This window comes from Phaenicophaeus curvirostris, chromosome 2 (assembly GCF_032191515.1).
Source record: "Phaenicophaeus curvirostris isolate KB17595 chromosome 2, BPBGC_Pcur_1.0, whole genome shotgun sequence".
Lineage (NCBI taxonomy): Eukaryota > Metazoa > Chordata > Aves > Cuculiformes > Cuculidae > Phaenicophaeus > Phaenicophaeus curvirostris.
In genome coordinates this window covers 70425695-70439532 of record NC_091393.1, presented here as the reverse complement: position 1 = coordinate 70439532, position 13838 = coordinate 70425695, and the positions used below count along the sequence as shown (strand labels likewise).

The following is a 13838-nucleotide window of genomic DNA, read 5'->3' as shown; positions in this document are numbered from 1 at the left end:
TATCAGTTTCAAGGAATTTTATTTATAGATAAAGTATATTTTTAAAATTGTAAAATGTATATTGGGATCACATCCAAAAAGTTTATAAAAAGTAGCTTTAATGCTAAAATTGAAGACAATTTGACAAAAGCCTAAAACGCAGCATTGAGGGTAGTTTTTATTTTCTTAATAGCTGTAAATAAGACTTAACCAAAACGTATTTCAGGAAGGTTGTGAAAGAAATATTTAAATCCCTATCTAGATTTACATTCAGATACAGCATATACCATGCCATAGAGCTGCTTTGAGACAGTTAAGCCTTTTAATATACCTCCTGTAGTACTGAGGCAGTAGCATATTGCTTTACCAGTAAAATCCTTTCGGAAGTCACGATGTACTTGTAAATTGCTCTCTAAATATTTTCCTAATTTAAAGCTGGGTTTTGTGCACTGGGTTGTAATGGCTGGGGCTGCGCTGTGTAAATCCCTATCTGGCGTGTTCCAGACGCGGCATAAAAAAAAATCCTTCTTGGTGCTCAGATTAGCGCTGATAATTGCAGCAATCACAAGCAAAAAGTTGCACAAGACCATGCCGTGTTGGCTGCTGCATACGAACACTAAACACATCTTCTACAGATCTTTAAGGAATAACAGAGGCTGTGATTTTGATGAACACCTAAATAAAAATTAGCAAGTTATTTTAAACTACTTCCTCGCATGCAGACACATATGTTCATACACAATACACATTTTAAAGCACAACGCTGAGTTTATGACATAGCAGAACACTGCACATTAAAATGTCCTAAAAAATAATCACCAGCTGTATTTTGCAATTAATCATTTAGTTATTTCCTGCAGTCCCAAAAATCCCCAATCACATGGAAATTTCAACTCCAAGGCTAGACTGCATACGTTCCCTCTTGTAGCCCCAAGCAAGAGCCTGCTAGAGCGAGGCTGTAAAATATCAAAAAAAGAAAAGAAAATTTGGCCCTGCAGTAGTAGCTGTGATACAGGAGAGTCACAAAGCCTGTTCCAGTGAGGGGAGTGTTCTCACACAGGGGTGGGCACCTGCAGCCCTCTGCTACAAATGACTAATGTTCAGGAGTTAGCAAGAATGAAAACTGTGTACGTTCTTCACAAAGACAACGGTGTATTAGTGGAGTGACTGTCTTCTAAGGAAAAAAACTTGAAAATAAGAAAGAAAACTAAAGCAAAATTAACCTGAAGATTATAAACATACAACCTAGTCAAGGTCTGCTGGTCTGAAAAATTAATTAAGCCAAGCAATCCCAATGTAAGAGAAATACTCCTGGTCAAACACAGATTTTAGTTCTTTTTTAAAAAAAAACTTTTTTTTTTTTCTTTGTCTCTAGAAACCTCTGCAGTGTTTGCCATCACTGTCAACAGTTAAGCCTGTAGCACCTTTGGCTTCCCTGCTGCCTGGCTGTGTTCTCTCTTGCTCTGGCAGAGCTGGGGAAGCTGTGTAGGTTTTGCACCCAGAGCATTTTGATTTGACCATCGGTTAAAAGCAATGCTTCTTTTCAGCCTACGAGACTAAAATGGATAATGGCTTTCAAAAGGACATAGTCTCTCATCAGTAAGACCTATTAACAGGTTTAGCTGAATTTTATCACACTAGCAGGAGCTGCTGGCCATAGGTTTTAATAAGCAAGGCTCTTCTTCCTGTGACTATCTTCATTTGCAAGCAAAACGGAACATTTCTACCTTCTGCCCAAAAGCATTAGTACGAATAAAGAAAGAACACCTCACTTACCACCTAGAAAATAGTTTTTATTACCAAACTCACTATATTTAATGGCACAATTAAAATATGAGTGAAGCTCAACAAAAATTAAACAAGGACTTTTGAACTAAAATATTTTGAAAGAGCGCAGAAGATTTGTGTATCATTTTTTTTCATTCATTTAGAAGTATCAGACAGACAGTTCTGTTAAAATCCATGTTTGTATCATTCCGGTAAAAAAATCTTGATTAGATATCTTTAAGAATAGACTACACTCTTCGGAAGTATTTCAGTTTGGAAATCGCGTGGACAAATAGCATTAATAATGTGTAAGTTTGAGTTTGACTACATGACAATATTTTAGAATCAGCTTTCTAAGTTTAGGTTATTTTTGCAGACTTGAAAGGTATTTCACCTTCATTCTAATGGAATTTGCATTGCTTCAAAGTGAGGTGAGGGAGCAGGTAGAAATTTTCTCCCCTTGCAAGTTCTCCTCAGCTACAAATTGCTGCAGAATTGTTGATTGTAAAAAATCGGGGCTCAGGGTTTCATTTTTCATAGGAAGCTGGAAAAATGTATTTGAAAAGTTGCATATTAAGAGTCCATTAAAAAAGTTGAAACATTTGGTTACTGTAGAATTAATTAAGGAGGGAAAAAAAAAAGTCAGTCCACTGCCAATAAATCAGTTGATCATTATCTGTAGGAGAAAAGCAGAGGGTACACTGCGACAGGGAGAGGAAATGGTGGTGTCCTTCCTGAACGGGCAAGTAAGCACAGATGCTGAGGTGAGGTAGCACAGGCGGAAAAGGGAATCTGTCCCTCTGTAAATTAATTTTAAAGTTTTATTTAGGCTTCCAACAAGGTGATGCAAGTTTTGAAGGGATATGATGGTTTCATTTAGGCTCAGCAGAAGTATATGGGATGCTTGGTATTCGCTTTTCCCCTAGTGCAGGAGAGTGGAAAAAGCAGCGAGGATCCCACCCCTTCTTTGGGAAGAATTTTTCAGTTTAAACTCCTACCGAGTTCTTCAAATTGCACCTAAAACACACAAATGTCTTAGTAAGTTGATGGCCTGTAGAATGTTATACCCGATTCAGAAATCTGTTATGCCAAACCTGTAAGCTTGAGTTTAGAGAAATCATTCCTAATTGAAGAATATTAAGCTATCACGGGTATTATTAAAAAAAATAGCTGAATTGTATGTTTAGCGTGTTCCCTGTGAGTCTTGGACTAGAAGAACTCATGGTTAAAAAGTGATGACTATGAGAGGTCAGAGAAAGTCTTCTGAAACTGTGAAGTTTAGAGCACACAGTTTCCATTCCCGCAATTTGCCTTCAACCATCATGGCAAAATGAACAGCAAGGATTTTGTTACCATATATCCTCAAGCCAAATAAGATGTTCGCTCATCCTTCATTATCTAGGGACTGCATTAGAAAAAAAGAAAAAAGCTATTTAGGAATGTCAGAACATTAAACCTCATGGAGAGAAGCAACACACAGGAGTATGTTTCATCTTTTCATTTGAAGAAACACTTTGATAGCCACAAACAAGTGTGCACTGCACATGTATAGACCATCTCGATAAAACCCTCAAGTATAAAGGATATTTTGAATTATTTTCTCATTAATGGCTAAGTTATGTTTTCTGTTACCCTTCTGAAGAAGGGCTCCTTGTAAATCTAGTCTTATTTGGGAATCTACAGTCCTTGAAAATCTTAATGTTGGAGAACAAATGGTGAATCTGCCTAGAGCCACAGCCGAAGCTCATCAGCTGTTTGGTTTTTAGAACTGCAATATTAGCTGTTTTTCAGTCTTGACAATATTTTAAATCATCTTAACTACGCATAATATTCTATCACACGAAAGCCTACAGAAAAGGTCTACTGCTAGAAAAATAGAGAAATCTATGCAGCCGAAGACACTGACGCTGACAAAAGCAAATGTTTTCAAAATACCTGTAATAATTAAAAACCCAAGCAAACGATGCTTGACAATTCTTATGAAACAGTGAGAAAGATTATTTTGGCTATGTACAAATTTAGGTAGATGCAGGAAGATCACCATAACAGCATCAGGCACCGAGAGTCACTTGGTCAAGGTGCAACTGAAGTTGTACCTAGGCAGATGATGACAAATGTAACTAAATGTTTAAATTAAGCCCTTCCTTCCCCCCCCGCCCCGCTTCCCCCCTTCAGATTGGTCCTGCTGACTCTATTCCAGACTTCTAATTTAGCCTTACTTTCATATTCCCATTAGGCTCTGCAGTGCTGGTCTCATTCCTAGGATGGAGCAGCCTCGAACAAGAAATCTAGGTATATCCTGCAACAAGCATCTACACCAGGTCTTTTCCAAAGGTTTTGCTAAGCTTCATTTTTTTTTTCCAAAGAAACGTTTAGTCCGTGAGAGAAATCCCCAGACAGATTTAAGATTATTTTAATTTTCCTCTGTAATCCCTACAGTTTTGACATATTGCCGGTATTTTGGACATTTTGACTGCCTACCTGTTCTGTAACATTGACTGCCAGTCAGTATCCAGCCAGTGCTTCAGATTAAGTTGTTGCCTTCTGCTCTAATGTTCTGATAGAGACTTGAATACAAAAGAGTGAGCCAGAGAGAGCTCCTTGGGGTAAAATTAGCCCAGAAAAGGAATTGCGTATCTGTATAGATATTTGCATGGTATCAAAATTTATGGAATTTAATAAATTGCTTCTGCAAAAGTCTTTGGGGAAGAAAAAAATACTAACAAAAAAATCCCTCTACAGAATGATCGAGAGGTACACACACAGAAATGCTTTCAAAACACAAGCATTTAATTTTTTTTAAATGTTAAGTAAGTGAGATGTAAATATGTACGTTAGCAACAAAGTGCTCAAAAGCATACTGAAAACATATTCCATACACAGTTAGCAATAGAAGTCTGTACAAAAGTAATAAAGTTACACATTATAAAAAATACTCCGTAACTATAATTTAAAAGAGGGAAAAAAGACAAGGGAATTGATTTCTCAGTTCATATAATTTATTGCAGTTAGCACACAGTTTAAAAATTCACCAACACACCAATAGTACAAAACTAAACAGCATTATAAGTTATTCCCCCCTCAGGAAAATAAAACATACTATGATTGTCAAAGCTAGATGTCAGTCTAAGTTTTAGAACAAAAGAAGAATGTGAAACTAAGGAAAGGAAAAAAGCAATCACTCACGAGGACCACAAAAAAATCCAAGACAAAGTCCATTTTCCTCAGACACTGATTGTCTTCTCTAACTTAAGAAAAGAATGTAGTTTTAAAACCTAGAAACTATTCAAGTAACTAAAGATAACGCTCCAAGGCCATTTTCACAGCTTTTTTTTTTTTGTTTTAAATGCCATTACAGCCAAATTAACACACATTTGACCAAATATTTCCAAAACAGTCCAGCAATACACAATGGAGTTTTCCATTCAGTATCTTAAGCACAAAAATAGGCTATGTTTACAGTAGTTAAGGCGATCAAATTTTAAACAAAAGCAGAGTAAAAAAAAAAAAAAGGGGAAAAAAAAAGGAAAAAAACAGCAAACGTTTCCATGCTACTCCCATAGACCTTATTTGTAAGTGCAAGACAGGAAAACAAACACTGTGCAAAATGCTTTTGACCTGCGTGTTGGTCATTAAAACCACACGTCAGGCTGCAGTCTCTGCTGCTTGGATACACACAGTCCTTCCCCTGCCCTCCCCCGGCCCCCTTGTCACTCAGACCTTCCCAGGCCTTTCAGCCCGGGGCCTTTTTTTTTTTTTTTCTCTCTTTTTTTTTTTTTTCAGTCCACAGCCTCTTTTCAACGGAGGGTGAGGCGGGGAAGAAGGACCTATTGTGGTGGAGTGGTGCAGCAGGAATCCTACCAATGCTCATCTGGGGAAATGGACGCACCTCAGTTGGAGCTGGCGTGGGGTCTGTGCAATTAGAAGGGGTCTGGGGTTAGTAAATGCACATCGCACATGCAAATCTCGAAGCCTGGTTGTAAACATTGTTTGTTTGTTTTTTTTTTATTTTTTATTTTATTTTCTCCTTGTTAATGTAGCTAAATTGGCGACTCGTAGCTTAAGTTCGTCTCAACTTAAAGTCAGTGGGAAAGTAAATTTAAATTAGATAAAATAAAAACAGTGCATTTCTCTTCTTCATAACACCGGCATTTTCAACGGTGTCGGGTTTTTTTTTTTCCTCCTAAGGAAATTAAATAATTTTCAACTCACTCGTTAAAAGTTATACAATGCAAACAAAGACAAAAATATACTGAAACTCATGCATTTCTGTAGCGTTAATATTTACTTTTCAAGACTCAACTAAGAGCATCAACACAACCTGCCAAGTTCTTTGATACCTCCCCCCGGCCCATGTAATCAATTACAGTATACAATAACAGTAATTCACATTTTTTAAACACACAGTTCATCACTGCTGAAGCTGCAATATCCTTTTTCATCCCAAGCAAACCTTCACGTAAGACAGAGTCCCAGTGATCCCAGTGTACTCTCAGGGTTTTTGTTTTATGTTTTTGTGTTGGTTTTTTTGTTTTTTTATTTTTCCAGTGGGAACTGTCAGAAATCCAGAAGTTGCCATAATAAGTTTTAAGTCAACTGCTTGTTTAAAAATAGATAATCCAGCATTTCAGAAATTTTCCATTTGGGTCTAAAAGCATTCAGGTTTCCAACAGCTAGAAAGGACTCATGCAATTATAGAAATGTAAAGGAAGTGACAAAATTGGGAGAAGATTTCTACATTCAGATTTTAACAGGAAAAAGATTGAGAGCTTAAAAGAATGCGGTGTTTTGGGGAGAATAAAGCCACATCCAAATTTTTTGAATTGGAGATTCCTTAGAAGTAAAGTATCCGCTGGCTTCTATTCCGAAAAGGGGGAAAAATACACTCTAATTTTTTTACTTTGTCGGATTACCTCTACAGTTCATTTTTATCGGAGTGCTAAATTAGTGAAATATTCATGCTGCCTTAAAGTGCAAAAAACAAGCTAATAGCCAAACTTTCAGTTCAAGGAAACAAGATTGCTTTTAGACTGTACCACAACTATATAGATTTATATATATATTATTTATATATATAAAAATTTTATTTCCAAAGTTCTTGTGAGCTATCTTCTAAGGTCCAGTCTCTGACAGTAGGTAAGCTCAGTGCTTCGCTTTTGACAGACAATGAGTTCACCAACTCACAGTGAAACTTCCGAATGTGTCTGTAAAGGTCTCCGGACTGCGTGAACCTGCGTTCACACCACTTACAAGCATGAGGCTTCTCCCGTGTGTGAACCACTGCGTGGCGGCTCAGGTTGTGGGAGTACTGGAAGCTCTTCCCACACTGGGTGCAAGTGTAGGGCTTTTCACCTGAATGAGTCCTCTCATGACGTTTCAAGGTGTACATGCAAGAAAAAGTCTTACCACACAACGAGCAGGTCGGGACATTGACATCGGTAGCAGGCTTGCTGCGGATCCCGTCCTGCTCTCGAAAGTGCGTGCTTAAATGGATCTGCAGGATGTGGGGGCTAGGAAAGACCTTGTTGCAGAGAGGACACATAAAAATTTGGCCAGCGGGGCTAAGTATGTTTGACACGTAAGGGAGCAAGCTGCTGTCCATGTTTCCTTCCACCTGGACTCTCTCGTTCTCTGGAGTTATCATTTCATCATCGCTTGCCTTGTCCTCTCTATCTAGCTCCCTCAAGACAGAATCTTCCCTCATCGGAGCCAGGTGGGCCGGCTCGTACTGTACCCTGTTATTAGTGCTCACACTTTCTTTCACAGTGCTATGTTCCATATCATAGTCATTAGTGCCAACATCACTCTCATCACAGGAAGCCTCTTTCTCCACCTTCACCTGAACCAGGCTGCTTCTAAGCATGTCCTGCGAAGAGAAATAAGAACTGTTCAAATTTTCAACTCCTGAAAGGCTGGACTTGACAGACAGGTCCAGCACGCAGTCAACATCTGCTGAATCCCTCACGGAGGTGACAGACCTCTGGGACAAAGACTCTGTTGAGCTGCAGGGGCTGGCTACTGTTTTTCCAGCTGCTGCTGCGTGCATCTCTGCCTCTCCGCCAGTCTGGGGAATGCCTGCTGAGTCTGAGGGCAATCTCATCCACATGTTCCCAGGCTCAGCCGCCAAGTCCCTTTTGCTAGGCAGGATGTTCAATTTTTCATCTTCTCCATCGTCTTCATCGCTGGGCAAGTCTCCTGGCATGTGGCTGCTGCCGTCGGAGAGGCTCTCCACTTTGTCTGAACAACTTGAGGCATCTTCCTCCTTTTTTGTACTGTCTGCCTCCGTGGTTGCTTTCTCTTTCAGCTTCTTTTTGCAGACTTTGACAATGTCATACATGTGGAGATAACTGGCAGCTGCTAGCACGTCTTCAATGGGCAAGTCTTTGAACTGGAGCTTTCCTTCGTACATGAATTCAAGCAGGAGAGCGAAAGCTGGGGCTGTAACAATGTCGCTGTTCAGATGAACAATGTCCCTTTTGTCCAGCTGGTCCTTGTAAAAGAGGTGGAAATACATGCTGCATGAAGCCAGCACAGCTCTGTGCGCTCGGAACTGGGCATCTCCTACCAGAACAGTGCAATCACAAAGAAAACCCTGATGTCTCTGCTCACTCAGACACTGTAGCAAATGTCTGCTGTGGTCAGGAAACTCCATACTGTCTTCATAACCTATAAGCAATGAGATTTTTAAAAATTAAATGTAGGTCAGAATCACAGAACTTATGAATCCAAGTTATTCCACTCTAAAACCCTCATATTTATATTGCCACAATTCTGGTACTGACCCCATGCAAAGATTATTTAACATGTATGTACAATGGCAACTCCTTTATCAATCAACCGCTGAAGTTACGATTTCCTTTCAGTGGTAAACAAGCCGTTCTTGTTAGCGCACAGGTACATCTGTAATTTCTACTAAAAGTACAACTGCTGTTCATAAAACCTGTTCAAGTTATTTTTTTTAGGGATCTTCCTCCAGATTGTGTCCCTAGGAGAGCAGAATCCCCCCCTCCGCAAAAAAAAAAATATACATTTTTTAACACTAAGTTTGAGAGATCACAGAAGGGGAAGGGAAAAAAAATCAGATCATCAAGCTTCTTTTTAAAGTCAAATTGTAGTAAGAGCAGAGTTTTGCGCATAAAGAAATACTAATATACACAAATCTGAAGGTCTAATATCCACGAAACAGCTAAATCAATAATTTTAGAAATTTAGTTCACATGGTTTTCTTCTTTTAGCAAGCAGATTTTCAGGTTTTAAACCTTCTCCATACTGTATATTAGAACATGAAGACTTTCACCAACATGCAGAATTTACAAAAGAAAACCAAAACACCAATGAGCAATGCTTCCCCTATGCAGAAGGACAGAAATTTCCCTCCCCTCCCACACCAGCCAGAGTTTGCAGTACCAAACTTAAAAAAAAAAAAAAAGTCATTCAACGTGAGCGTGCGTGCATGTGTGCATATTTAAAATCAGTATCCCGAGTACTGTTCTTACCCACGTATTTTTCTATTCACCTTCCTTGATGATAAAGGAAAAAGAAACTTCAAAGAAGTAGAGAAGTCAAAACTCAAATAGGAAGTAGAATTGCTTAAAAACCTGTCTTAATCTATTCTTCTGTGATAAATAGCAACGCTCTCCCAAACCATCTCAGCAGATCGTGGCTCTCTAGGCTGGCAGATATTATTGAAAAATCCTCATCCCTCACAAACCAAGACGAACTAAAACTTAACACGCAATCCTTACAATTTTCTGTAAAATACCATTGCTAGAGTAAAGCATGAAGATTTACAATACAATCACTTTAAGTGCCCCACAGCCAACATCAATCCTAATCCTTAAGAGGGCTAAAAATAAAGATTGGAGGGCAGCTCACAAGGTAGCTGTGATCAAATTAGGAGGCTGAAAGGACAGAGAGGGACGAAGAAGGAAGCTTATAAACATCTGATCCAGCTGACTGTGGCCATATGGCAGCTGCTGCCCAGATAAAGAGATTAAGAATAGAGGAGTGCGATTACAGCTGTCTGGCCAATTCAGGCAGCTCAAATCTACAAGTTCTAAATTAGTCGCAAATACAAAAACTCCTTCAAATAATTATTGTTATGCTGAAATAAAAGATTTCAAATGCTACACGCGAGAAAAAAAAAAAGGAAACCAGTCAAGCCATTCTCCCGGGTACAAAAGTTTTTAAACACATAACTGATTTCTGTCTTTCAGAAGCACTACAGCTGTATGCTACTACGGTTCTGAGCTGCTGTATATTTAACTGTGAAGTTTAATGAAAGACTTCCCCACAAACACACTTTAGCCAGAACAGTTCTTTTTTAAAAAAAGCACACTTTTGTCCATTCCACTAAAACCCCTGTAAAGTCATTTAAAAGATGCGATACAAGAACATAAAGTAGAACTCTCTTTAGGCTTGCTACTAAATCCATTGCAGTTTTGTTCTCAGAAATGAAGAATGAACTAGCTCTCCCCTTCTTCCAAACCAAGACATTCTCACAATATGCATTAAAGTTAATGCAAACGTACCCAAGAACTGATACTGTCTAACTGTAGTCCAAGCCTTTTGACTAAGTCCACTTATCTATTTAATACTCAATTTCATATATTACCTCTAAACTTGGTTAGAAAAGTAATGTGATTTTTTTTTCTGAAATTCAATAAACAACACACCAAAACAGAAATATGCTGTATCTAATCTATTGCTACTCCTACCTTTAGTACACATAAACCTGATTAAGTCCTTTCCTCTGAGTCTTGCTGGCTCCAGGTCTGTTAGATCGGTGGAAAAAAAGCAGACTAGGAGAGACAGATGCAAAGTGGAGATGATGTTAGAGAGGAATGAGATACCTTCTCCACACACAGATCTGCACACACTAACTCCCTGTCTGTGTGTTAGAATAAAAGGCTGAGGGATGGCAGGCTGTCAGCTGCTCTGACATCATGTTCAGATGGAAATGCTACCTCCAGCTGTGCTCCTTTTAATGCCATATGCTACTCCTCTACACTCCTGCCACCAGCTTTTTCTTAGGAGAACTTTTCTCTTCTGTTAGTATAAACAAAATACTTCAAAGTCTCTTTTTTTCCCCCAAACTTTCTAACAGGGAGGAGAAAAAAAAAAGAAAAAGAAAATCCTAAACATATGGGGCTCTACCGTATTTGCAGCATAGCAACACTTCTGCCTTAAGTTGGAGGAGCGCTTTATGCACTGACAGCGAGCCCCAGCCGCGGGGTTACCCGAGAAACCCACACCGACTCGCTTTTACTGAGCCCAGAGGTTCAGTTTAAAGAAGAAGAGATTAACCGAACCTCTCGACTCAGCCCGCAGCTCCCCGCTCGGCCTTCGCTCCGTTCCCTTCCAGCGTTTAGACGGCGTTAAGGGGCACCGAGCACCCCAACTCCAGCCCGTTCACACCGCGAGGCGCTTCACCCGGCCGGGCCACCGTGGCGAGCGTCCAGCTTTGCTCCCGAACCGCTCCCCACCCCCCACCCCCCCGGTCCTCCAGCCGCGGTGACGGTGACAACTCACGCGTCCCCCGAGCCGGGCGCTTCACCTGCCCGCTGCCCCCGGGCCGGGCGCGCACCCAGCGGGGCGACACCCCCTTTAACTTCTGCCCTCGCACCCGCACCCCCGGTCCCGCCGGGGCTGCTCCCTCGTCTGTGTGTGTCCCCGACCCCCCCCACCCAGGTCCCGCTGGGGCTGCCCCCTCCCCTCGCACTGACACCCCCGGTCACACCGGGGCAGCCCCCTCTCCCCCCCCCAGCCCGGCCCCACTCCCTCCCCGCCGGGTACCGACACTCCCGGTCCCACCGGGGCTGCCCCCTTACGCCTCCCCCCTCTCCCGTGCCGGGCGCCCCGCGGTGCCGGGAGCAGCTGCCCGGCGCGCAGGAAAAGCCACCCCCGGGGTCACGGCGGCAACAAAAGAAAAGTAACCGCGAGCGGCGCCGGGGCGGCCCGGGGAAGGCTCTGCCCCCGCCCCCCCCCCTTCCCCGGCCGGACCCGCCGCCAACTCCGCCCGCCCCGCGGCGCTGGTCCCGGCCCCGGTGTGTGCGGGGAGGAGGGGGGATGGGGGCAGCGGGACTCACACTCCGCGGCGGCCCGAAGTCCCCGCGCTCCCGCCGCCGCCCGCCGGCTCCTCGTCGCTCCCTCGGCCGCTCCGGGGTCGCTCCTCTCGCTTCCCCCCCCCACCTTGCCCCCCCGCCGTCCGCCGCCCCCCCCTTGCCGAGGAGCGAGCGGGGCAAAGCGGGCCCCGCGCTCAGCCGCTCCCCATGTCACCGACGGCCGGAGACGGCGCGGAGCCCGGAGCGGGGCTGCCGGGCGCGGGGGCGGGGCGGGGGCCGGGGAGGTGGTGGTTGTGGGGGGGGGGGAGCGCCGGGCGGGGGCGCGCGCGGCGGCGGCGGCGGCACAGCCGGGCCCGGGCTGCGGCAGCCAGATGTTCGCTCCCCCCCCCTCCCCGCTCTCCCCACTTCGGACTCCGCTCCCTGAGTGACAGCCCGGCCCGCCCGCGCCGCCGCCGCGGCCAACCGGAGCGGCGCTCGGGCGGTGAGTGACGGGCCGCGCGGGGCGCCGAGCGGAGGAGGGCGGGGCGGGAAGGCCGGCGGCGCAGCCAATGGCGGCGCGGCGGGAGGCGGGGGCGTGACCCGGCGGGGAGCCCGGGCGGAAGGGGGCGGGGACGCGGGGGGCGGGGCCAGCGCAGCGGGGGGCGGGGCCAGCGCGGAGAGGGGCGGGGCTTTGACCCCGAGGGCGAGGGGCCGGTGCGGAGGGGGCGTGGCCAGAGCGGATGGGGGCGTGGTCGGCGCGGTGAGGGGGCGGGGCTTCGGGCCCGCGGGCGCGGTGCATGGCGGGAGCGGGAGTTGGCGCTTGGCCCCATCGCGGCGCGCCTCGAGGGTGTCCCCCGCGCCGCCGGGCGGGTGTGTGAGCCGGGCGGGGACTCGGAGGCCTCGACTGACCCCGGGGCTGCCCTGGCCGCCGCCTCCCACCTCGGGAAACTGGGCGGTCTCGGTGTCCTTCGAGTTGTGAGGAGTTTGACTGCAGTTGCCGCACACCAGCTGAGCCTTACCGGGTCACCTCGGGGCCGTCGAGGATGGAGAGCGATGGAAATTACTGAGACTGTGCAGTCATTAGGAGCCAAGAACAATATTAGCACTGTGTTATTCTATCAAGACCCAAGACCCATCTCCTGGCCCTGCTAAGAAGAACAAGACCCTGGACCTTTCACCTGCCCCTGCTGAGAAGAACAAGACCCAGGACCCATCACCCACCCCTGCTAAGAAGAACAAGTCCCAAGACCCATCACTTGCCCCTGCTAAGAAGAACAAGACCCGGGACCCATCACCCCCTCCTGCTAAGAAGAGCAAGACGTGGGACCCATCACCCACACCTGCTAAGAAGATCCATCACTTGCCCCTACTAAGAAGAACAAGACCTGGGACCCATCACCCCCCCCAGCTAAGAAGAACAAGACCCGGGACCCATCGCTTGCCCCTGCTAAGAAGAACAAGACCCAAGACCCATCACTTGCCCCTGCTAAGAAGAACAAGACCCGGGACCCATCACCCCCACCCCCCCCCCGCTAAGAAGAACAAGACCCATCACTTGCCCCTGATGAGAAGAACAAGTCCCAAGACCCATCACCCACCCCTGATGAGAAGAACAAGACGCAAGACCCATCACCCGCCCCTGCTAAGAAGAACGAATGATTAACTGAGATAGGAGAACTTCTTGCAAATTTACTGAGGGGTGCGTGTCAAAGAGAAACACAAGTTGCTGATGCCTGGTAACTTTGCAGAAGTTGATGACAGAAACATCTGGATTAGCAGATAAGCCGCAAGGATGCTGCTGCCGTGTGACCTACAAACACATAGTTGCTTTACTGTGCTGCATTTGTGATTGGGCAATTAGAAATATGCATTACTAGGTACTTGGATGATTCATATCATGCCCTCATAAAACATCTAAAGAAAAGTCCCTGGAGTGTCCCCAGTTTGGCTGGGGCACCTCATGCACGTGAATAAATATTTACATTTGTAATTCCATAGTTTGTGTCCTAGCCTCTCTCCTGGGTTGGCACAGGCCAGTTGTGAATTTGT

General features: G+C 44.8%; 1 protein-coding gene across 3 annotated transcripts; it reads right to left on the bottom strand.

The window, feature by feature from the left end:
- Positions 1 to 5738: 5738 nt before the first annotated feature.
- On the bottom strand, positions 5739 to 11963 carry ZBTB18 (zinc finger and BTB domain containing 18). Of its 3 annotated transcripts, XM_069852402.1 has the most exons (3): positions 11835 to 11944; positions 10464 to 10547; positions 5739 to 8412 (listed from the first exon to the last, which is right to left on the bottom strand). In XM_069852402.1, the coding sequence occupies exons 2-3, from the start codon at positions 10474 to 10476 to the stop codon at positions 6830 to 6832; spliced, it is 1596 nt and encodes a 531-aa protein (XP_069708503.1). In that variant the 5' UTR covers positions 10477 to 10547; positions 11835 to 11944; the 3' UTR covers positions 5739 to 6829. The 3 variants fall into 3 exon arrangements, with proteins under 3 accessions (XP_069708503.1, XP_069708504.1, XP_069708505.1); XM_069852403.1 differs by lacking the exon at positions 10464 to 10547 and having other exon boundaries at positions 11835 to 11963; XM_069852404.1 differs by lacking the exons at positions 10464 to 10547; positions 11835 to 11944 and adding an exon at positions 9243 to 10452.
- Positions 11964 to 13838: the final 1875 nt, after the last annotated feature.